The 25,300-nt window shown below is 34.3% G+C and overlaps 3 protein-coding genes across 9 annotated transcripts; all 3 read left to right on the top strand.

Annotated features, from left to right (window-relative positions):
- Positions 1–3,762: 3,762 nt before the first annotated feature.
- On the top strand, positions 3,763–8,313 carry LOC130966390 (tRNA (guanine(37)-N1)-methyltransferase 2-like). 4 transcript variants are annotated; one of them, XR_009081286.1, is made up of 12 exons: positions 3,763–3,930; positions 4,070–4,226; positions 4,353–4,450; positions 4,633–4,737; positions 5,106–5,168; positions 5,429–5,502; positions 6,030–6,555; positions 6,636–6,755; positions 6,967–7,125; positions 7,307–7,433; positions 7,622–7,696; positions 7,800–8,313. XR_009081286.1 is itself a non-coding variant. In XM_057891271.1 (12 exons), the coding sequence occupies exons 2-12, from the start codon at positions 4,129–4,131 to the stop codon at positions 7,857–7,859; spliced, it is 1,485 nt and encodes a 494-aa protein (XP_057747254.1). In that variant the 5' UTR covers positions 3,763–3,930; positions 4,109–4,128; the 3' UTR covers positions 7,860–8,313. The 4 variants fall into 4 exon arrangements, 3 of the variants coding, with proteins under 3 accessions (XP_057747254.1, XP_057747194.1, XP_057747307.1); XM_057891271.1 differs by having other exon boundaries at positions 4,109–4,226; positions 7,307–7,413; XM_057891211.1 differs by having other exon boundaries at positions 7,307–7,413.
- Positions 8,314–8,315: 2 nt separating this feature from the next.
- Positions 8,316–12,512, top strand: LOC130966589 (glucan endo-1,3-beta-glucosidase 8-like). Of its 4 annotated transcripts, none has more exons than XM_057891584.1 (4): positions 8,316–9,046; positions 10,789–10,948; positions 11,139–11,845; positions 11,946–12,512. In XM_057891584.1, the coding sequence occupies exons 2-4, from the start codon at positions 10,800–10,802 to the stop codon at positions 12,365–12,367; spliced, it is 1,278 nt and encodes a 425-aa protein (XP_057747567.1). In that variant the 5' UTR covers positions 8,316–9,046; positions 10,789–10,799; the 3' UTR covers positions 12,368–12,512. The 4 variants fall into 4 exon arrangements, with proteins under 4 accessions (XP_057747567.1, XP_057747465.1, XP_057747513.1 ...); XM_057891482.1 differs by lacking the exon at positions 8,316–9,046 and having other exon boundaries at positions 10,383–10,948; positions 11,139–11,329; positions 11,408–11,845; XM_057891530.1 differs by lacking the exon at positions 8,316–9,046 and having other exon boundaries at positions 10,383–10,948; positions 11,139–11,346; positions 11,488–11,845.
- A 9,036-nt stretch (positions 12,513–21,548) lies between these two features.
- On the top strand, positions 21,549–24,941 carry LOC130939872 (uncharacterized). The gene is made up of 4 exons (XM_057867939.1): positions 21,549–22,696; positions 23,068–23,286; positions 23,460–23,551; positions 23,807–24,941. Exons 1-4 carry the CDS (start codon positions 21,590–21,592, stop codon positions 24,507–24,509), a joined length of 2,121 nt encoding a protein of 706 aa, XP_057723922.1. The 5' UTR covers positions 21,549–21,589; the 3' UTR covers positions 24,510–24,941.
- Positions 24,942–25,300: the final 359 nt, after the last annotated feature.

Genomic DNA, 25,300 nt, shown 5'->3' with positions numbered 1-25,300 from the left:
TCGAACACATTTCAATTTTCTTCCTATTTCTCTTTCAACACTTGCATGAAAGTGTTTGAAGATACCGAGCACCTGGTCTTTAGATTTCAAAACAAAAGCCCACATTTTTCGAGAATAATCATCAATAAAAGTAACAAAATATGATGCACCACCTAATGTCTTAGCATCCATAGTGCAAACATCAGTGTGAACTAAATTTAGAATATGTGATCTCCTATGAGGTCCAGAATTATGAAATGATACTCTAGCATGCTTTCCAACAAAACAATGAGTGCAAGTATTTAAAGTTGTACCTTTCACTGGAAGTGAGTGCTTCTTGGCCAAGACGCTTAGTCCTTTCTCGCTCAAATGACCAAGACGTATATGCCACAAATCAGAAGAGGAATCATCAGCTACATTCACATCTTCTTTGCACAACTTTGCTTGCAACCGGTAGATAGTAGTAAGACTATTGTCTTCTCTAGCAACAATGAGAGCCCATTTGGTAATCTTGCATTTTCCACTACCAAAGGAAGTGCAATACCCCTCTTGATCCAATGCCTTCACTGAAATGAGATTGAACCACATATCTGGCGCATGCCTAACATTCTTCAACTGCAACTTGCATCACATGTTAGTTTCAAGCCACATATCACCCATACCAATGATATCACACACTCCTTTATCTCCCAATTTGATCTTGCCAAAATTTTCAGCAGTATAGGAAGTGAAAAATTCACGTTTCGGAGTGACATGACATGAGGCACCAGAGTCCATAATCCAAGTGGAATCATCACAGACAAGATTCACATAATTTTCATCATATGTGATAAGAACATCTTCATAAACAATAGCAGCAGTTTCTTTATCACTATCTTTACCTTTGTCTTCATTTCTTCCCCTTGATTGTTCTCTTTTCAAGAACCTACAATACCTCTTGATATGCCCCGGCTTGCCACAATGGTGACAAATGAACTCCTTTCTTGGCTTGTACTTTCCTCTTGACTTGCTTCGACTCTCTGACCTGTCAGAACTGTGAGGTTTTCTACTTTGACTTCTCCCCCGTGACTCTGAAACAAGTGTTTCTGACTGGGAGGAGGCATTAGTCAAACCTCGCTCTCTTCTTCTGGCTTCTTCATTCAACATGCTCTCTTTAACCATTGCTAACGTCAACTTTTCTTTTGGAGCTGAGTTAGTCAGTGTCACAACCAGAACTTCCCAACTATCAGGCAAAGAGCTCAACAACAACAAGGCTTGCAACTCATCATTCAAAGTGATTTCATTATTTGTCAGTTGGTTCACTGTCTCCTGAAAAATGCTCAAGTGCTCCGGCATTGATTTACCTTCAACATACTTCATATTGACAAGCTTCCTAATCAAGAATGCTTTGTTTTGCACATTCTTTCTCTCATATAACTCATTCAATTTCTTCCACATCTTCTCGGCATTCGTTTCGGTGTCAACATATGGATACACGCTAAGATCAAGCCATTGCCTAATCAAAGCAACTGCCTTCCGATTCAGCTTCTTCCATTCAACATCGGATTTAGTACCTTTGGATTTATCTCCCTCCACAGGATCATACAAGTCCTTGCTATACAGCATATCTTCTATGAGGGTCTTCCAAATTGAATAATTTTGAGAATTTAATTTGACCATATTCGGTCCATGAGTATTTTTTTCCATTTAATCAGCACAGAAATAAACAACCAAAGCTATAGATACCACTTTGTTGGAAAAAACTCAATAAAGGTTAAAAAACAAGAACCTATCTAACAGCGGAAGAACCAAAAATAATTTTTCCACAACCTGTGCAATTAAATGGGCAATACCAAAGATACTCCAAGCAACAAATATAATGGCAGAAATTAAATAATTAGACACCAGAATTTTAACGTGGGAAAACCCCCAAAAGAGGGACAAAAAACCCACGGGACCTAGTCCAGAAAAATCTTCCACTATCAGAATAATGGGTACACAAATAGTCTTCCTAGTGACACTAGGGCATCTCAACAATCAACAAAATACATCACCAAAACTGGTGGAATCAACATAAACTCTCCACAAAGTGGGTATCTCAAATCAGGCAAAAGAGAAGGCAATACAACTAACAAGTTATATCCTAATGTTCATCTATACACCAGGAATAACATACTAAAATTTCATAAGAAATGGAGCAAGTTTACCAAGTCAATGTGATCAAGGTTAGCTTGCCCTTTTTCTCCAAATTCTTCTCCTCTTCGGCGCTGTGTTTCGTGTTTCTTTTTTTTTCATTCAAAGGAATGAAACTCTTCTCTCTCCGGTGGCTCTCAGCCACTTCTTTTTATTTTTTTGTTTTTCCTTTTTTTTTTGTTTTAAAAGGTTGTGGGTCCCACTTGAGGTTGGGAATCCACCAACACTCTTTGAATCTTTAGTACTTGTGCGTGCGCACAAGTGTGTGCGTGCTCACACCTCTCAAAACTCCCAATTTTCTGTTGGCTTGTTTTACTCCAAGTACTTTTTGCTTTTTTTTTTTTTAACTATTTTCTACCAAATTCATCAAATCAAAGAGATCAAAGTAATATATAACTTAAGCACACAAATACATCATAATTAATCATTATGAATTTATTTTTTTGTGAAAAAATATAAAAAAACACAACATAATATGCATGCATTACTCACTCAGAGGAGCTTTTTATTCAAGGATTTAGAGTTTTAGACTTGTACACTATTTTACAGGTTATTACTCTTGTCACCACTTGATTGCCTATGCTGTAATGAACTAGTAATAGAGACATTTGAATGCCTTTTATTGTGATAATTGTCACTTTATTTGGTTCACAAAATTTATGAATTGGATTGAACTTTTCTTGATTCAATCTAGTTTGATCAACATTGACTTAACCAAATAATTTTATGGCTGCCTTGGTGTAGTTAATTTTTGTTGGTGAATAATGCATTTGGGATTAATGCCTGCCTTGGTACATTTTTAACCAGCGATGATAAATGTTAATGTTGTTTTTTATATTAATTTTTTTTTTTATTATTTGACTTTTGTGGATTTGGATGAGATTGTAATACTTTAGTTGATGTAAAATTTTTAATTTGAATGAAATTTTAAGATTTATATTATAATATTATTATAATTTGTATATTTATTCATTTTTATATAGGATTTAGCTAATATGTATCTTTAGAACACATGATAAATTTATTACTAGTAGAAGATTTTAAATTTTGTTTTATTCAATTGTAAAAAATAAATGTGTTAAAAATTTAAAGTTTTTGTATTTTTAATAAATTTTTTTAATTTGTAGTCTTAATATATGTTTTTAAAGTACATGATAAACAAATTTTTTATATATTATAAATCGTTATTATAGTTAAACTACAATTAAATCAATTGAATTATTAAACTAATAAATTAGTAGTTAGAATAGTTTGATGAATAATTTGGTTTTCAAAACCTTAACTAATGCTAATTGAGTACAAAAAATTTAAGTGTTATGAATTTTATTTTTTCAATAAATGACGTTTTAATAAAAAATTAAAAATATTTAGTTTGTATTTTTATTTTTTAATATTTTATTTTTAAAATTAAAAAAATAATAAATAAAATTTAATTTTTTTTATAAAATTAAAAGAATTAAAAATAAAGACAAAAATAAAATTATGTTTTTTTATATATTAATAAAATTTTACAATAATAGTATAATACCCAATTATTAAATTTTATAGTATTTTATAAAATTTTAAAACAGACAATAAGCATGGCCCCTAGAATTTTAGTACGCCGTTTTTTTAATTAAAGAAGCACAAAACGTAAAAGCCCAAGAATAGCCTCGGACTCCATCTCTTCACGTCTCTACAGTTATTCTTCGTCGTTTCTGCAGAGTCATAGCGTCGCCGCCGTCACCGTTGCCGCCGCTGCTGCAAGAGCTCTCGCCTCTTTTGTTCTCTCTGTGAAAGGTGCACAATGTGTCCCTATCTGTTATGTTGTTCTTTTCATCCTGTCCTATTTAATCTCTCATTGTTAATGGGCAACGAGTGAGTTTGGTGGAATAATTTCATTAGGGTGTCTAAACTAGTCTGGTGTTTCTGCCTTTAGATAAAGCTTAATTTTATTCTACCACTTATATTCATCAAGCTTAATCTTGGAACTACACGATGTTGTTGGATGAGAGCGAGTTTGATGTCCACTTGAAGCTTTGGGTGCTTCGAATTCCTTGCCAACATTGCAAACTCGCCACTCGAATACTCAATGGGTATTCCTCCAATTCACTCTCTGTCTCTTCATTTGTGTGTGTGTGTTTTTTTTGTGTGTAATTGTGCGTTTTGCAGCTTTTATATTCCTAATTAGAATTTGAGTTTGGTTGGTTGTGATTGTGCAGTTACATGCTTGATAAGCCCCGGGTTAAACCCATCACTGAGGACCCGACATCTCGTAAAAACCGTTACATTATTCTCTCCGAGAAAGTTCAGAACCAAGGTATGAATCTATGTTTTAGGCAATGAATGAGTTAAATTCTGCACTGATGTTCAGGTATGAGCTTGTGAATATATATAATTTGTGTTCATGAAAAGTGATTATGAATTGTTATTTGTTTTGCATTATTTAATAATGAATTTTGGTGAACTTCTTGTTGCTGACTTGATTTGGATGTGGAGCAGATTTATCTGATATTCCGAAGGAAAAGCTCGATGAGCTTAAGGGCTTGTGTGAGATTGAAGTTTTTCCCTACTCATTAACACTAGGGTATTCATATTGGAGTGCTGGTGAGTGGCACTGTTCTCTTGAAGCATGCTGCATAGTCTATGGCAATTATTGCATGGGCCATGGAGTTCAAAAAACTTTGTTAGGACTACATTAATTAGATATTAAACAATTAAAATTTTTTGTACTTCAAATTCGCTATCAAATATCATCTCTTAAGTATTGGCATACCAAGTTTGCATGGACCTATTCTTTCCTTTCCGATCTGATGGAAAACATGCATCTCTTTTACATTTATGCTAGGTAATGTTTTCACAGGATCAGCATTCATATGATGCTCTCTTTGTAATGATTGAATTGTTTTATATGTTGCCCCTTTCTTTCTTCCTGCTCATGTTTATGACCACCTGACAAATATCTTTGTTGATAGATCATGTGCTTAAGCAGATACTGCCTGCTGGAGTTGAGGTTCCCTCATCCTTTGAAACAATAGTTAAGTATTTATTTCATTTTTTTCCCTGGTATCTGTCTTGTATGGCTATATTACTATAATGATTCTGAGTCTGATTCTGATTCTACTGTTCTTTGATGTGTGTATATCCATCCAATTTTGCTTGTTCTTTGAAATGAGCTAAAAGCATATTCTTTTTTAGTTGTTAAACATTTATTCTTTCAGGGTGGGATTGTAACTTCTTAAATTTTATTAGTTGGTCAGTCACTAATGCTAAGCTAACATTTGTCCTACTAATGCAGGTCAAATTGCCCATTTAAACCTACACGATGAATTACTTCCCTACAAAGATGTTATTGCAAAGGTTATTTTTGATGTATGTTTTCTTACTTCCGGCTTTAGTTTTAGCTTTTACTTTTCAGTTACCTTTTCTATTTACATCCACTACATGAACTAGTCACACTTAATTGTTAATTGTTAGATCCTTCTGCCCTTTTCATCTCGGTCTGGAATAGCACTAGACCAGCTTTTGTTTAGGTATATGAACATAATGCTTGCTGCAGTATCAAAGTTATGAAATTTATGATGCGTCCTTTCTTTGTAACATTTTTCTATTTTGAAAAGTAGGCTTTGAATCCTCTGTTCTATTGGATGTGAGGGCCTTATTTTATTGCTGCTGTCTTCATATCTCTGTGCTTCATGCTTGTATGAAGCAAACTGAATTTTTATTTTTACCAACAATAGATAATACAATAATGTCTGTTTGTATGTTTGAATGGCATGGCCTATGTGACATAGAACTTCATTCAGTTATTCGTCCACAAACTCAGTCTTTATAGTGTCAAGCATATTGTTTTATACATATTTCTCCTATTATTGTTCATGTTTTAATTATTTATGCAGAAAAACTATCCAAGAATCAAAACCGTTGTTAATAAAGTGGGAACCATTACAAATGAATTTCGTGTTCCAGAATTTGAAGTTTTAGCAGGAGAACATGATATGGTTACAGAAGTGAAGCAATATGGTGCCACTTTTAAGCTTGATTACAGTTTGGTTTATTGGAATTCTAGATTGGAACATGAACATAAAAGATTGGTTTCTCTGTTCCAACCTGGAGAGATCATTTGCGATATGTTTGCGGGTATAGGTCCTTTTGCAATTCCTGCAGCCCAAAAAGGATGCCTAGTCTATGCAAATGATTTGAATCCAGATAGCATTCACTATCTGAGGATCAATGCCAAAGTCAACAAGGTCGAAGATCGCATATATGCATACAACACGGATGCTAGAAAATTCATCTCCCAGCTGATGGAGATGCCAACTTCTGACGTTAAATTAGAATGTAATGTTCCATGTCTGAATACATGTGAGTCATGCAACACAAAAGATGATGTTGAAACAAGTGCAGAAACTGCCTTGCTAATTGGTAATATCTTTACAGGATATAACTGCAAATACTGGTTTGATATCTTAATATGTTACCTAACACTGATATTTTTCTTGCAGTTGATAGAAAGGGCATAGGAGATCGCAATAACAACAGTTTAGAGGATGTAGAATGTCCATCAAAGCATGATGATACATCTGTAACTTCTGCTAAGAGATCTTCTAGTAGTTCCCATGAAGGTATTCTTGATACCACTGTGACACCCAAGGATATCACTAGTACAGTGGCTACCTGATCTTATAGTCTCAAAATAATTCTACAACTTCTGTTCTGGAAATAAATAAATTTAACATTGTTGAACAGTACCCCTTCTTAGTGAGAAACAATTAAAGTATTCAACATACTCTTAAGACTGAAATTAAAGCCTGATAAAGTTGTTTTTGTTTACAGAGAATGGAAAGATTCGTGAAACTGATAGCTTTGAAGGTGGCGGGAAAAGAGGAAGCCAAAACAAGAGAATGAGAGGTTCCGAGTTCACTGACACAAAAACTTGGGAGCATATTGACCACGTAATAATGAACCTACCAGCATCAGCTGTTCAGTTTCTAGGTACAGATGGAGTGATGTCATTGGAAGTAATGTAACTTATTTTTTTTAAGGAACTTTCGTGTAAGACTCTTGTTGTCTTCCTATGCTAGGAGTTTCATAACTCATTCTTTACTTTGCAAAAAACTCTCATTATCTTTGAGATTTATTGGCAGATATCTGACTTAAAAAAATGTTCTGCCAGATGCATTTAGGGGATTAATCCAGAGGAAATATTGGAAAGGAAATCTACCATGGGTCCACTGCTATTGCTTCATTAGAGCAACTGAAACTCCAGAGACGATAATAGCTGTGAGTTCCTTCTACTAATGGTATTTCCCATTTTCTTTTTCCTATGTTTGTTAAGAATATCAATGATTTCATTGATTTGTGGTATTTACAATGTTTTGCCCATTCGGGTGGCTTAGGAGCCTGGATTTTGTAAGACAGTTCGCAATGGACACTGATCAAACTCTTGCTTCACTTATTTAGGCAGTTAATTTTGAACTTACTTTTGCAGGTGGCAGAGTCTGCTTTGAGTGCCTGTATACAAGACCCAATATTTCATCGGGTTAGGGATGTAGCTCCAAACAAGGTATCAGTATTCAGTACTATAGATCACTGCTATTCTATTTGATTTGTGTTTGTAGAAACTATAAAATATCTGTATTCATGGTCTTTTTCTATTTACTTTGCAGGCAATGTTTTGTTTAAGCTTCAGGTTGCCAGAAGCATGCTGTAGGGAAGATGATCAATAACAAGAGCATGCTTTCTTGTTGCTGCTGAAGAGATATTAGCTTTGAATGATTTATTGCTCTAGTTTTCCGGGTATAACAGGGCCATGCTTGTGTTTAGATCGATTCAATTCCGTGCCATGCTATCTGACTCAGAAAAGCATATTAAAAGTGAAAAATCAGCAAAAAGAATAGGTCACTCTTCAAATTGTTTCCGTTTCCTCTTTTCCCTCCTTCAAAATGAAACTTTTCACACACACACATACACACACTAACTCTAGGGGCTTGTTGATTCTTCTAGAAAGAAGTTCTTAGCTTGCCTAATCATATGTTGTGATGAAGTAGTGACTGTTTTGAGCAATGATTAAAGCTGTAGATATTTCCCCAATTATATGAGAGTTAGTATTTTACAGCATCCTACTTTAAGTTTTCAAGCTTTCCTTAGTGATTGATAAAAAATGTTGGGATATAACTTTGGGCAGTGTTTTACTTAATTATTATGCTCTGTTTTGTTTCCAACGCTATTGTCCTTTCTTATTATTAGGAAAGTTCGGGTTTTTGTTCTTGGAAGTTATTTGAGAACACTTATCTCCATACTATGCAACTTTGTCTTTGGTAGTTATTGCTCTCAATTTGGAATTATGAGTTGTCAAGGACCAAAAAAGAAAAGAAATTACAAGTAATTATCAAGTTTAAGCAAATAAAACTTTCACAACTTATCATAGCCACTATCTATGATGAAAAGAAGCCTAGCAAAAAGGAGTAATATCTTATTATCTCATTATTGCTTTATTTCTTTCGGCTGAAAAAATATATAACTAAATGTTACTTGCTATGCATACTCTTTGCTAATGGAGGATTAGATTTTGAAGCAGGTCAAAGGTAATCCTCAATATTTAAGTGGTCTCAATTGGTTCAGATGAAAACGCAAAATAACAAGAAAGGAGAAATCAAAGATGTGGGAACATAGTGGATTATACAAGTGGACTAGTTTATACTTTGGTTTATCAGTCTATTAATCAGAAGCTCCAGTTCAAAAGTTCATACATGCTTTTAACGATTAGTTATTGATTCGTTAATTGTTGCAATTTGGAAAGTGCTTGCAGTTGAAAACAAGTTAATACCGCAATGAAACAATTTCCTAATCCCCTAAGCTTGGAAGATAGCTGTATCCTATCCATGAAGAGGAGGGAAAAAGATCCTCTAACAATGTAAGTAAAAAAAGATACTTTTATGTTTGCTATCATTTTTAAAATTAAGTTGCAATTTAAAAAAAAAAAAGATATTTAAAATATTTATGAAAAAATTTTAAAAAGTAACATTTTCTATAATATGCTTTTTTATCAACTTTTTAAAATAAATACTTTTATGACTAAAAAATTAAATATATAATAACTTATTTATAAACTATTTTTAATATAAATCTGTATGTTTTTAAGTTTTTTTTAAAGAATTTAATTAAATTGTTTTTTCAAATTAACTTATTTATAAATTAATTTTATTTTATTTTTGCTTCTACTTTTAGCAAAAATTGATTTTACATTATTCTTTTGGTCTAAACTGCAAGAATTTGAAGCTGAATATACTTTACCTACGCTAGCTTGACTTAGAAGGATCCAGTATAGGGTAATCATTAATCATTGTTATATATATACTTTCATTCCTAAATACTTGGGTGGGATAATAATTTTTCCAAGGCACTACGTGAGTGACGTAAAACGAACTAATATACTAATATAAATATGTTTTCATATCATCGCCTGCGAGGATAAACACTCCCTACTGAGACAATATGATTTTTTAAAATTGAAATGCTTCTAATAGGAAGCAAAAAGGGAGCCCCTACACTCCTTTTTTTTTTTATTAAAGTTTTACTTTGTTATATATATTATAGTAGATTATATAAGTATTTAAAATGAGTGGTATTATTTGATACTAACTCATTGTGTGTGTGTATATATATATATATATATATATATATATATTACACACACACAATAAAGCAAGATAGGATAATAACTTAATAAGATAATAGTAACGTACACGTAAATTTAAGGTGGAAAGTGGGCGATTTGACGACCCTGTCCCTCTTCTATTCTAGTCAATTACCAGTCAATGCTAAAAGAGTCTTTGAGTCTTTGTGTCCCCATTTTGCATGCATTTATCTTTCAAAGCAATCCCATTTGAATACGTGAGCATGAAAAAGAATAGTGAGATAATAATTCTCCATAAACATTGTAGCTTTCAAATTGATATGTTATATTCTCATAAACATTTAATTTATAGGTTCTTTTTTAATATATATATATATATATATATAATTTCTTAATACAATCTTAGTTATGAAATATGAACTAAATGCTATTATTATTATTATTATTGAACAAGAGTTTAAGACAAATGCAACACATGCTGGCAATGTCTGGCACTTCTTTAACTGAATTAAGTAACGAATCTTTGTTCCAATTCCCTCCTATTTATTTTTCTTTAAAATTTTCTTGTAAACCAATTCTTAGTCCTTTGTTTTACCTTCTCCATGAAGTCACTGAAACCACACGCTCACACACACACACAAGAACAAACACTAAGAAAGAAACCCTTTCTTCCCTTTTCAACTATAAATTCTGAAACCAAGAATCATAACCTCCCCCCTTTCTCTCTTTCTCTTTCAGTTTCTTCCATTTCATTGACTCTCCAATTTGTTTGGTTTCTTTTTCTGTCATTATTCTTTGAATCTCTGCTTATTCCAAAGCATAAAACTCAATATAGAAAGAAAGAAAGAACATGGCAGAAGAAAAAGCAATATTCCTCATTGTATTGTCAACTATGTTCTTGTGTGTTTCTGGGGTTGGAGTAAACTGGGGAACAATGGCAACTCACCAGCTTCCACCAGAGAAAGTGGTTAAGATGCTTCAAGAAAACGGTTTTGATAAGTTGAAGCTGTTTGATGCAGAGGAATGGATCATGGCTGCACTTATAGGAACTGATATTGAAGTTATGTTGGCTATTCCAAACAATATGTTGGAAGAAATGAGTAAGAATCCAAAGGTTGCAGATTCTTGGGTTGATGAGAATGTCACCAGTTACTTGTACACTGGTGGAGTAAACATCAAGTTAAGTATATAGTTCAATCTTTGATCACACCATTTTTCATTCTTTCTTTGAATTTTTCTTGGTCAAATTCTTGATGGTATATTCCAAACTTTTCATTGAAAACAACTGTTTAAAAACTAGCATTCTTTCTTCTGTTTTGAACTCTATGTTCTGCTTTGTGTGACATGGTTCTGAATTTGATTCTTGAAGGTACATAGCAGTGGGGAATGAACCTTTCCTTAAGGAATATAATGGCAGCTATCTACAATCAACTCTGCCAGCTCTGAAGAACATTCAAACATCACTGAACAATGCAGGGATTGGATCAAGGGTGAAAGTAACAGTTCCATTCAATGCAGACATATACTATTCCCCAGAATCAAATCCAGTTCCTTCAGCAGGTGACTTCAGACCTGAAGTTAGAGACCTCACAATTGAGATAATCCAGTTCTTATACTCAAACAATGCACCTTTCACAGTTAATATCTATCCCTTCCTTAGTCTCTATGGAAATGATCATTTCCCATTTGATTTTGCATTCTTTGATGGCAACAACAAGCCTCTAAGGGATGGCAATTCGGTCTACACCAATGTTTTCGACGCGAATCTCGACACGCTTCTCTGGGCTCTAGAGAAGGCAGGGTACCCTGAGATGCATGTCATGGTTGGTGAAGTCGGGTGGCCAACTGATGGTGACAAAAATGCTAATGTCAAGAATGCAGAAAGGTTCAATATGGGTTTGCTCAAACATGTTATGAGTGGGAATGGAACTCCTAAGAGGAAAGGCACAACAATTGACATTTATCTATTTAGTCTTATTGATGAGAATGCTAAGAGCATTGCACCTGGTAATTTTGAGAGGCATTGGGGAATCTTTGAGTTTGATGGCAAACCAAAGTACCAACTTGACTTGAAAGGTAATCTTTTATTTTCAGTCAAATATATTGTTGTATTTGTATCTTACATATAAGATATTTTATGATATCTTATATTAACATTGGTGTTTGTGCAACATAGGTATGAATGAGAATAAGGGTCTGGCTCCTGTGGAAGGAGTGAGGTACAGAGAGAAACAATGGTGTATCTTAGACCCTGATGCTGTTGACTTAAACTACTTGCCAGATAGCATTGACTATGCTTGTAGCCTATCAGATTGCACTGCTTTGGGATATGGTTCCTCTTGTAATGGCCTAACACTTGAAGGGAATGCATCTTATGCCTTCAATATGTATTATCAAGTGAACAATCAGAGAGATTGGGACTGTGATTTTTCTGGCTTGGCTATTGTAACAGATGAAGATCCATCTCAAAAGGGTTGCCAATTCCCTATCATGATTATTTCTCATGCTTCTTCTTTGGCTATGTATGCAGGTTTTGCCGACATGTTAAAGAGAACTTTGTGGTTATATATTTTTGTTATGTCCTTTTTAGTCCTTTAGATGATAAAGATTTGTAAAGTCATTATTAAAGGGGGGAAAAATGTGATCTCCTAGGATTTATTTTTAATTACTTTTACTTTCTTTTGAAAAAACAGCTATGCTTGTAAGTGTGTAAATTTCTTTTAGGAGCAAGTTGTTGAAAGAATTCTGGGATATTCTTATTGGGACACTTTCTTTTTGCTTTTTCATTTTTATGCTTTTTTTTTTTCATTAAAAAAATGTTATGCTATTGCAAATTGATAAGGTGGATTATCAAAGAGTTTTTTTAGAGATAAGATGTGTAGTTATGTTAGCAGCATGTGTGTAACAATCTAGCAAGACTAATTGAATTGACACAAGTTTACTAACAAATAATAAGCCAAATCTCACTGTCTATTTAAAAGGAATCGAAGACTAAGTTATCTTAAGTTATTATGTTAGATAAATTGATTGTAGTATTAGATATAGTACTCTATTTTAAAGAAACAAAAAAAATTGGTCATGCCATATTGCCATATAAAAGAATAAGTATAACAATTCTTCCTCATCTCACAGTTGATTTAAGAAGGAATAGATCCAACGAACAATAATCAGATCCAATTATGTGGTTCTTAAAAAATATAAAAATATACAATAAAATATTATTTTGACTCTTAAGATTTTTTTTCTAATATTAAAATCATCTTTTTATTTTTAAAATTGTTCCAACGTTACAATAATTTTTTAAAATGGTCATTTTTTTAAAATATTAATTTATAAACGAATTTATTCTTAATAAAATAATATACAAAAAAAATCTCACCCCATTGTAATCCCAAGACACACTATAATATCCCATTATGGTGTAGTTTAGTAAAGTATTTATTTTTCAAAAATAATTTATAAAACTAGCTATTAAAATATAATTCTTTAAAAATTATAATATTTATTTTTGGTAAAGTAAATTAAAAATAAATTTTTTGATAAGTACAAATAACAATCATTGTATTTAGTAAAATAACTTTAAAAATTTAAACATATTAATAAACATAAATATAATAGTAAATTTTTAGAAATTTATTAATATATGAAGTTATATTAAAATTTTTTAAATTTTGATAAGTACAAGTCAATTTTGAGAAGCTCCATTTTAGATTTTTTAAAAGTACTTCTATTTTTTAAAAGATGCAAACATAAAGCATATAGTTTTTTGAGGTAAAAATTCAAGCTAATTTTTTTCATATGAAAAAATATTGGTGTTTTTGTTGGAAATGAAATTATTTGGTATACTTATAGGTGGGTAGATTTTGTAGGTGGGAATCAACAGGTGAGGGCTTGCCTACGTGGCAACATCTTAGCCAACATGCGAAGGGCGTGTTGAACACGTATCAAGTTACAGCAACATGTTCCCTACATGTTGTATCAGCATTTTCTGCACATCCACAGTACTGTAATACACTTCAAATGTCAATATTCAACCAAAACACAATTTCTATTTCCATATTAAAAATAATTTCCGCAAAAAGTCACATGCAATTGTCCTCATGTGATATTGATAATTAAAAATCGTTAGATAATAATTTAGTCAAATATGTCAAATCATTTAGCAATCTTTAACTAACAACTTCACATAAAAATAACTACACATAAATTTTTACTTCTTTTTTATTTACCAAACACAAAAATAAAAACTTTTAAAAAGCACAAGCACTTTTTTAAAAACAACTTAATTAAACTAAACCTACATTTGCCACTGTCATTTCACAACTAATCCTAATTCCAATTCTTCCAAAATCCTAACACCAATGAACAGGGGATTGAAGAGATTTTTGTTTCATAATTAACTTTTATAGGGATAAAATTACTCAAAAACTAGTACTTTTAATTTTAGACAAAAATTTTAAAAATTAAAATAATATTTTATTCAAAAATCTAATTATCAATTCAGTCAGTCTATCCTATAATATTAACTAAATCACCAAAGTGGTCCTCTAAATTCTGCCCATATATTAATGTTGCTCCTTAGTTTTCAATTGCACTAAATGTACCCTCTAGTTTGACCTTCGAACTACATACAGATCCCTTTATCCAATTCCAACGTGAGTCAACAAGCAGGTGTTGACCTGGCACTGCTACTGCAATGTAGGACGTCTAAAACGACGTTGTTTTGCTTATAGGCACGAAATGAAAAAGAACGGTGTTGTATTGTTGTGCAGGGGATATTGAAAGATTTTTTGGGTAAGGGTGATCATTCACAATTCTTTCTTCTTCTTCTTCTTTTCTTAAACTGTTTTGTTTCCTCCTCCTCCAGAAAATATCGCGACAGCAGGACACCTTCACATTAATGATTTTCTTAGTTTGTTAGTATGAGAAGGAAGGATGCCAACCATAGGAAGTTGCTGAAGCAGAGGGTACGATCATGGTGAGTATGAACGATGTTAGCAATATTATTGCCGATTGAAAAAAAATTTGGGTACTCATTGATCATTCTTCATTTGAGTTATTTTTTGAGGTGATTTCATTCGCATTTGTGTTTTTTTGAGATTATTATGCTGTTAGGTTTTTTGTGGTTATTATGTTAGGGAGGGATTTCATTTGCTTTGTTTTTTGATGTATGAAACAGGAGATTTTTTTTATGAATGTTACTCATGTGAAGTTTGATACACTGTTAGTACTGCATGTATTTAATTTATTTATTTATATATGTTGTAGATGGATGAAGTTTTGGATATTATGTTTCATCATGGAAAAACTTTTAAAAAGGATGTTGATGAAAAGGTGGGGTACTATCTTGATAATAGAAGCTGCTTGGGTGATCTTAAGGTGGATAGATTAGATGTATTTTATCTGAGAAACTACTTTAAAGAGCTAGGTTATGACAGAATGAAGGAAGTTTGGTGGCTTGTACCTGGGAAGAGCATGGAGGTCGATTTGAGGAAGTTAAACACTGATGCAGAGTTAAGAGAGATGTGTTGGATGGGTTCACAAAGCCAGGATCTTATTGATGTTTTTATTAAACATGAGGTTTCGTCACCTGAATTGCTGTAAGGGAAGGAGGTTATGATCTATGTTGATGATCAAGTAAGGGATGTTGGAGAGCAAGCAAACAAAAATACTGCATCCGTTCTACACCATTGTGCTAATCCCAATGCTGAAAAGACTCCTACTGTTAATATCAGTTGACCAAGTGACCAAGTACCCAAAGCCTCAGTTACGGTGCCTAAGGAACAACAACTAAAAAAGAAGACTAAGATAGTCCCCAAACCAACTCAAATCAAAGTGAGCAGGAGATATTGCTTAAGGTCTGCTGCTGTGGTAGATTACACAAAAGGTCAGAAAAAGTCACAGGGTAGCAATATACCTGTAATGTTGTCTTCTGATGAAGACTCCTCTAATTCTGATGAGACTGCAGAAGATAAGCCCTATAAACCAGTTAAGGAAGACAACTCGTCTGATTCATATGTTGGAGACCCTATTCCTTCACGTAAGCAAATATGTAGAAAGGAAAATACAAATAAAAGTGATGAAAAGGGTAATGGTAAGGGTTTGGAAAGGATAAGGAGAAGATATGTGTTGATGATGACGCTTTTGTAGAAGATATTTCTGATTTTGAAATAGATCTAGATTCGTAGGAGGTGGCAAGCCTAAAAATTATGATGCCTATGATCCTGGGACTGATTCTGATGGTGGCAACTTCTGACATTCGTTGGAGATGAAGACTCCACAGAATTCTGAAGACGAGCTAAAGGAAAAGGATGAATTTGATGAAGTATTTCCAGTTTTTAGGGAGGGTGCTAGGTTTGGTGAGTTACATTTAGAGGTTGGAATGAAGTTTAATACCAAGTGAGATTTCAAAGAGAATGTTAGGAAGTATACCATCCAAGAGGAAAGGCATATTCGATTCAAGAAGAATGATAGGAAGAGGTTAAGGGCAGTATGCAAGGTGAAGGAATGCAACTGGGTTACTTTTGCTTCGAAGGATCATGAGAATACTTGCTGGCAAGTGAAGACATTCATAGATGACCAAACGATGAGGTAATTTTTGAGAAGATGTATGTCTGTTTAAGTGGATGCAAGAATGGCTTCAAGTCTGGCTGTCGTCCACTCATTGGACTTGATGAAACTTTTCTAAAGGTTGTGTTTAGAGGCTAGATTCTTTTAGCAGTTGTGCAGGATGCTAACCATCACATATACATAATCGTATGGGCAATTGTTGAAGTTGAGAACACAGCGAATTGGAAGTGGTTCGTGAAACTATTGCACCAAGACTTGGGAGATTACAAGATACATGAATGGAACTTTATTTCTAACATGCAAAAGGTATTCTGAGTTGGTAAATATTTAACTTATTATTGCCATGATGTTTGTACTGTGTCATATTAGTTGCTATTACTATGTTTAAAGGACTTGTTTAGGTGCATGATAACAAAAGTGAGTGACTTTTATGGTTCTATAATATGAATGTAAGGGACTGTTATGGTGAGTGAACAGTAATGTGAGGGACAATTATGGGTCACGACACTGAATAGTTAAGGACTTTTATTTAGAATAATCATGGGTATGAATGGCTAATTGTATGCGTTACCTTTGGGTTGTAGGGCTTGCTTCATGCTGTGCAGGAGGTGATGCCTAATGTGCATCACCGATTCTATGTATGACATCTATGAAAAAAATTTAATAAATAGTGGAAAGATCTAGAGCTTAGGGACTTATTATGGGATTATGCATGTGCCACTACTTACGAAGAATTTAAGGAATATATGAAAAAGATGAAGCGGCTTAATGAGGATGCATGGGCGTACCTAAAAAAATGGCCAAGATATTCTTGGACAAGGTCACAGTTCAGTCACAAGACAAAGTTAGATTCTATTTGTAACAATGCCTGTGAAGTATTCAATTCGAAGATAAAAGAAGCTAGGAAAAAGTCGATAATTACCTTGCTTGAAGAAGTGATGATGTTTGTAATGAGGACAATGGCCAAGAATAAGGTGAAGTTTGATAATCATCTGGGGATACTTCCCCCAATAATCAAGAGTAAACTTGAGAAGGTGAGAAAAGAATCTAAACACTAGCACCCAATTTGGATTGGAGACACCAGCTATGAGAAGTTCGAGGTGCATGAACATCCTACAAACCATGTAGTTGACTTGGGAAAAAGACTATGTACTTACCATCTTGGATGCTAACTGGTGATACTTTTAACTTTCTGTCACAAGTTTATTATATGTTTATTCAATTCTTAGTTACTTAAATATATTTATTTCAATAGTTAGTTGCTTTTTGATTGTTTACTGTAACTTAGTTACTTAACTAATTAGTTATTGAATTATTGTTTGTATGATTGGTCTCATGAATTAGTTACTCATTTACTTAGTTAATTAGTTACTTAGTTAAGTAGTTGCTGGATTAATTAGTTAATTAGTCTACTTAGTTACCTAAACTACTTAAGGTTTAGTTACTTAAACTACTTAGCAAATGCATGCCACTTTATAATTTGTTGGCACCTGTGAAGAACATTCTTTAATATGTATTTTTATGGTAAAATAGTATTGGTTGATAATAAATTTGATCTATTATGTATATAAATTATTTATATGTAGTATCATGTCACTTTACAATTGTTGTCACTTATTATTGTTTATATGCTTGGTTGGTTAATTAGTTATTTGGTTATTGTTTCTATGTTTGCAGGAGTCCTGTGTGTGTATGCTTGTGCTGCTATTGATAGAGTGAATAAGTATTTAGAGAGTTTTTGTCACAGGCTATTAACTACGGAGTCCTACAAAGTCACTTACAGCCACCACATCAACCCCTTACCTGGCCAACAATTATGAAAACAATCTGAATACAATAGACCTTTGGCACCATTGGTTAAGAGAAAATCGGGAAAGCTCCAAACTAAGAGAAGAAAGGATGCAGATGAAAGAGGACACTCTAACAAAAAATCAAAGTCAACTACCACTTTGAAGAGGCATTTACGACCATTTACTTGCAAGTATTTTCTGCAGAAGGGTCATACCAAAAGAGGATGTGAGAAAAAGAGAGCTGCCGATGCTGCAGAAGCTGCTGAGGTTGCTACAAAGGACCCTAAGAATGCTGCTCAAAATTCTACTGCAACTGCTTCTGCAAATGCTACAATAACTAGTGCTACTGTAACTGCCATTGCAGTTGCTTCTGTTACAATAACTGGTACTGCAACAACATCTGCTACCATTGCAACCGCTGATCCTACCCCTCTTGTGGAAGTGGATGTCTAGCAGGTTGAGATTGATCTATCTCAGCCGTTATATTCTGAAGCAGAAAACTCCCAAAAGGTATTATCTCATAAGTGCTCATATTATGTATTTTTGAAATTTAGAATATTCTAATTTCTATATCTGTTTATTTTGTTATTTGTATGCACTGCAGGTTCGTCTACTTAAGAAGAAGGCACTAAATAGACTTGCAAATATGGCACTTAGAAGAAGATCACCTCCTCCAACAAGGTCTACAATCTTGAATCAACTGCAGGGAGCTAGTGAAGCCATTGCAGAATGGTTGGCAGGCTTCCTCAAGTTTGTGCCCATCCTCGGATTCAAAGCCCTAAGAAAGAAGTGATTAACGTCCATAGCTTTAGAATGTTAGCTTTAAAGTTTGTGATATTTTGTAAAATAATTATGACAATATTTTTTTTATTTTTGTTTGTTAATGGAAATTTATAGACTTCTTTGCAACTATGTTATGGAATTTAGGTTACCGAAAAATAGCTAAAACGATGCTAAATTTCTTTTTGAATGTTATTATCATCACTGCATTATTGCAGAACTTTAGATGAACTAATGTTATTTTAGATTAATTATGAATTATATTTTATGTTAGCTATTGTTATTGTTGCTTATCCATTTGAAAATTGTGTGTTTACAAAAACAAAACCAAAGAAATAAGCTACCAAAGAGCACAATCATTTCATGCATCAAAACCCACCTTATATCAAGTACAATGTTTGTAAAATAGATTACATTAACATCATGGTTCTGCAATACAGGACTGATTCTGTTCAAACTTTCAACATCAACATTAACACAAACAAAAATACTATGAAAAATCCTACACCAAGCACTTGGATCATCACTTTTACATTTTTTACTTCTACTTCTAGTTTACCCACCATCCATGCAATGTTCTTATTCATCTCACCCTTCTCATTTTCTTCATCAGCTTTCACCTAAACCTTATCTTGTACATAATCTGCCTAGACAAATAACTCGCACCAATTCTTTCCACTAGTCTGCAATATGCATCAAGCTTAGCAAACATCTACCTCAAATCAACAATACTTAAAATTTCAGAAAGTTAATGCACTCATATTATAATTTGGACACCTGAAGAACGGCTTATTAGAATGCATCTCTGTTCCTGACCACCTAAGGACCAGCCGACAACCACACCCGCACCACACCGGAATTGGTCTACGCTTGCTTCGCACATTGTTCCTTATCCAATTTTTCGTTGCAGATGAGCGATTCGACTTTTCTGAAACGTGACTGCCACTCATGGGGCCAATTGCAATGGCAAGGGAAGGAGGAAGAACTACGTTTAGGGTTTATGATTGGGATCATGGACTGAATTGAATAATTTTAAAAGGTATTCCACATCATCCACATCAGCTAGCCATTTCAAATGTCCTACGTGTCAGTGGCAATGTCAACTCAGTGCTTTACTTACTGACTCACGCCGAAATTGGGCAGAAAAATCTGTATGTAGCCCGGAGCTCAAACTGGAGGGTATATTTAGTGCAATTGAAAATTGAGAGAAAACATTAGTGCACGAACCGAATCTGAGAGATTTCTTTAAAAATTTAGTCACATTTAATTTTAAATTAGTAATTTTCATCCATTCAATGTTTATATTGAGATATCACTACTTCAAACTTATTCTAAAATTGCTAATCCAAATTTAATTTAACTTGTAATATTAGAAATTAGTAGAAACAACAAAATTTTCAATATATTCAATATATTAAAATATCAAACTCTTTTATTCGAGAGATAAACACTTAGATTGTCATTAATTCTTAGAATAAGACAAGATATAATATTGATAATAAGATATAAAAGATAAAAATATAAATTAATATTTTTTATTTTATTTAATAATAAACTAAAATAAATTATAAAAATTTAATTTATTCTTTTTTTTTTATATAAAAATTAAAAAAATATAATAATAAAAAATATATATTTAATAACAATAATAAAAAAATAAAAAATTCTTTTGTTAATATTTTTATATTATTTTTATTTATATTTTTTCGTCAAATATAATTTCATATTTTTGTCTAACTGTCCCGGTTGTGTAACAAACTCAACGTTAAAGACATAAGCATAATTCATGTGTCAACACTCAGCCGTGACACAATGCATAAGCGGGATCTCCAGACTCCTGTGCCTTCGTTACTATTACCAACCTAAGTGGCGTGACACAATGAATTTTACATACATTGATACATTATTTTTTAAGCATGGGGAATTATGCCATGCAACGCAGTCGTTTCGACACCATTTCTTATAGCATTTCAATTGCTCCATAGACACCCTCCAATGGGGGGATTCAATTGCTTCCTCTTTGGACAATTGGACTCCAGTTATCACTGTTAAAGTGTAATCACGTCATTATATTATAAAATGATAAATAAAGACTTAAAGATATTTCTCTTCTCTAATGAAAGATATTAATTTTAGTCCTTATCACAATTTAATATATTTAAGTAATAAATCACGATTCACTCTATCTTTGTGAATAATCTCAAGTTATTTTTCCATCGCACTCAATTGTTTATCTAATAAAATCAATGATTAAAATTGCTAACCACATATATAGAATTAGCATGTAAATGCTAAACACAGAACTCTCTTTGAAGCATGAAATTAAATTTCACTCTACACGTATTTCCAAAAATTATGTATAACCTCAAATTATTCCACTATTGAGTAAACCAATACTATATTTTATTTATTTGATTAAATAAAAACCTCAACATAATGTAACATCATAGTCATACTCACAGTCTCAGCAGCAAAAGAGGCGAAGACAACGGTAACGTAAGGGGTGGGGCATCTCAATTCAAATAAAATAAAAATGAAAACGGTAACGTCGCAATAATATTTGAATTCAAATCATGGTTATGTAACGGACAAAAACTCCCCCCATTCCCCCTCTTCTATATCCGTCTTCTCACTTCTCAATCTCACAGACATTTTCACAAACACAGATACCTCAACAACAATGGCGTCCCTAACACCAGGGATACTCCTGAAGCTCCTTCAAGCAATGAACTCCAACACACGCGTCACCGGCGACCACCGCTCCGCCCTCTTACAAGTCATCGGAATCGTACCCGCCCTCGCCGCCGGCCAAGACCTCTGGTCCTCACGCGGCTTCTACATTCAGCTCTCCGACTCACTCAACTCCACCTACGTCATTCTCCCTGACCCTGACTCTGATCTTATCCTCTCTAACCGCCTCCAGCTCGGTCAATTCGTCTACATCGACCGCCTTGTCTTTGATTCCCCTCTCCCCTCCGTCTCCGGACTCCGTCCCCTCCCCGGTCGCCACCCTTTCGTTGGAACTCCTGAGCCTCTCGTTGCTCGAATTTCCTCTTCTTCTCGTGATTTCCTCATCCAACCGGTTTCTGATTCGGATCTTAATTCTGATCCGCTTGCGTTGTACCTATCGGGAAAGAAGGAAGTGGTTAGGGCAGAGAACACTGAACCCCCGATGCAGAAGGAGGCTAGGGTTTTGACGAGGCAGCCACTTGCACCGAGGGAGAATTTGCCGGCGAGTAGGTTCTCGTCGCCAGCGACGGCTAAGAGGTCGCAGAGTGCTGGAAAGAAGAGTAATTCGGTGGTTACACCGGCTGCGGAGAGGGATCCTTCGCCGGCTGGGAAGGTGAAGAGGTCCGCCTCTCCGGTGCCTTCGAAATGTGTGGTCCCGAGTTTGGTATCGGCGAGGGAGGAGAATCGGAGGGTGGCAAGGGAGCCGGCGATAGTGGTGCCATCAAGGTACCGGAATCCATCGCCGACGGGGAGGAAGCAGCCCTCGCCAAATCCGAGGAGGGCGTCCCTGTCTCCAGGGAGGAGGTTGTCCGGCGTATTGAAATTCTCCCCGGCAGTGGGGGACTCCTCCGGGAAGAAGAAGATGGCTACCGTGGCTGCTGGAATTACGAAGGTGTCAGAAGCACTTGTTGGATCTGCGAAGGGAAGTGGTGGGAGGAAGATTTGGGATGAACAACCGGGTGCTGAGACTGTAACACCACCTACTTCTGAGGTTGAACACAGAGAGAAGGGTTCGTCAAAAAATAAGGTTGACCCGCAAGCAATTTTACGTACTCAGGTAAAGATTAAATGTTTAGGAATCAAACTTTTTCAGTAGATAAATTAAATTGGTAGTAGATATGTCATAGCTGAATTGGCATAAAGGGATATGTAATTTTTGAAAATGCACTTAGGGTGTTATTGGCTCTCATTCTGATTCTAGATATAATTGATTTTTGTTAGAAACTGATGCTATGATTGATCTTCCACGAAAGTAAGAAAACATTGTCCTTTTCGCAAGCTTAAGGTGTCATGTTTTTAATTATTTTCATATCACTTCATTTCATCTTAACAGTTATCATGGTTTCATAAAATAATTTGGGCAATCTGCCTCTTTCTATATATGTTCTATGTGTTGGCTTTAAATCAATGGTGGTTTGATTTTCTCAGGCTGCAATGTCAAGGCGATTAAGTGATGCAAATGGTAATAAAACTAGCAGCAGTGATTCTTCAACCAACGAGAAGAGTAAACGTGGTTCTCCTGAGCGTGGTGTGAGCAGAGAGAAGTGCAATTTTGCTTCTTTGGGCATCACAATTCATGAAAAGAAGTGGACAGATGGTAGTGTTTCATTGGATTCAGTGTCTGCAAACCTTGCTAAGCTCGGAAAGGTATGAATTATGTACATTGTTAGCATCTTCTAAACTATTTATCTAAGAAAGGATGGGTCATTTAGCAATTTCTAGTACGGTAGTACCATGAAAAATTGAAAAGTAATTGCAGAGCATTTAGTTTGGTTATTTAATTTGTGGACTAAGTTGAATCATATATGAACGAAATTCAGGAAGCTATGCAAAGAAAAGCTCTCGCTTCTGCAGTTGCTGCTGAAGCATTGGAGGAGGCCAATGCTACTGAATGTGTTGTAAGAAATTTAAGGTATTAATAATCCCTGCCTCCTTTATTTCATATCTTAGAAGTTCATATGCATAAAATGCACAGCAGTTGTAACCACCAAATGTGTATCTTATTCCGGACTTACCAATTCTGTAAGACATTTTTAATATTTAACCTTCAATAGATAATCCATTTTCCCAAAAAAGGTGTCAAAATTTCATAACATTCTGTGTTATCTTTTGCCGCTTCATTAATCGCTGAAGACAATATTTGTTATTTTCTTCCTTCCTACGGCAGCATGTTTTCGGACCTCTGCACCGTTTGCCAGGCTAGGAATCCTTTGCCAACCATAGACAGATTCTTCACTATCTACGATGATGTCCTAAGAACAACTGCAATAGCTGAAACTGTTGTCAAAAGTCATAATCCTGAGACATTTGAAGATAGCATTCCAACAGAGAAATCAAAGTCACTCTCTTTGTGGGTTGAAGCTGCTTTGGCCACTGATCTTCAGATAGTGTCCCTTCTTACTGGCACAGGCGTGGATTCCCCGTCCACACGGCCAAAAAGCTTGTCGAAACGGCACTCTCTCGGTGCATCCAAAAACCATCTAAAGGGCTCTTCACCACAATCAAATCTCAATGGTGTATGGACAAGAGGCAGTGGAATGAAGGATACGGTAGAGCTTGGAAGAAATTTGTTGTCTGAAATGCAAATGTGGTTTCTACGCTTTGTTGAGGAGTCCCTTGAAGCAGGGTTCAAAGTGTTTGGGGATTGTGGTGCTGATGGGAAGAGGGCGTTGTTGCCTCTTGATGGTGGCTCCATTGCTGTTGTGTTGTCACATTTGAAGCGTGTGAATGCATGGCTGGACCGTGTGGTTTCCAAAGAGAATGATTCATTGAGTGATAAGATTGAAAGTCTGAAGAGAAAGATTTATGGGTTTGTTATTCAGCATGTAGGAACAACTTTCGATAACTCGTCTTCCCCTTCTTCATCTTGATTCTTTTTTTTTTTTCTATTAATAGAACTTCTGTGTTTGGTCCTTCCTTTTTTGGACAGTAATGTATGTTGAAAGTGATGAAAAGAGGAGGATGCTTCTTCCGTCAAAAAAGAAAGTTATTTCTTCGGGTACTTAAGTGTACAATTTCTTTATTTTCTCGTAAAAAAAATTTATTTATAAAGAGGGTTCCCACAACTACAACTCCATGATAGTTCTAGAAACTTATATGAGAAAGGGCTTCTTGTTGTTATGAATGCTCAATTTAAAATGGGGTGCTTCTGAAACTGATGAAAGGGGGAGCATTTTAAAAGCTTAAAGGAAGAGAATTTGCTGAAATAGAAGTGTGAAGAGAGGTGCAGCTTCGTGGCGAACAGAAATGGGGTTTCGGATTCTTTTGTTTTTTATTTTATTTCTGACTTTCTGTAATAGGGAAAAAAGAGGAAGAAGAAGAAGAAATGAAAAAGAAAGCATACTTTCATGGCTATAAAGTTTATTAAGTTTTTTTATGGTTAATTTTGTGGCTAAAATTTTTATATATGAATAATTTGAATGTGAAATACTAAAATATTTGATCATTTTAGTGTTCTACATGGTTGTGGTGATAGCGTATTAAATTTTTTTTTTAATTATGAAAGAACAAAACGTCATTGACGTTTTGTAATAAAAAAATTATTTTAATTGAAGAAATACAAAAGTGACGTTTTGTAGATGACCATAATAGTGTTTAACAGGTTTATCATAAAGGATTTCACCCATACTAATACATTAAAAAGAAAAAGTTCTAATTTTGT

Source organism: Arachis stenosperma, chromosome 1 (assembly GCF_014773155.1).
Source record: "Arachis stenosperma cultivar V10309 chromosome 1, arast.V10309.gnm1.PFL2, whole genome shotgun sequence".
NCBI lineage: Eukaryota > Viridiplantae > Streptophyta > Magnoliopsida > Fabales > Fabaceae > Arachis > Arachis stenosperma.
This window is presented reverse-complemented; position numbering and strand designations above follow the sequence as displayed.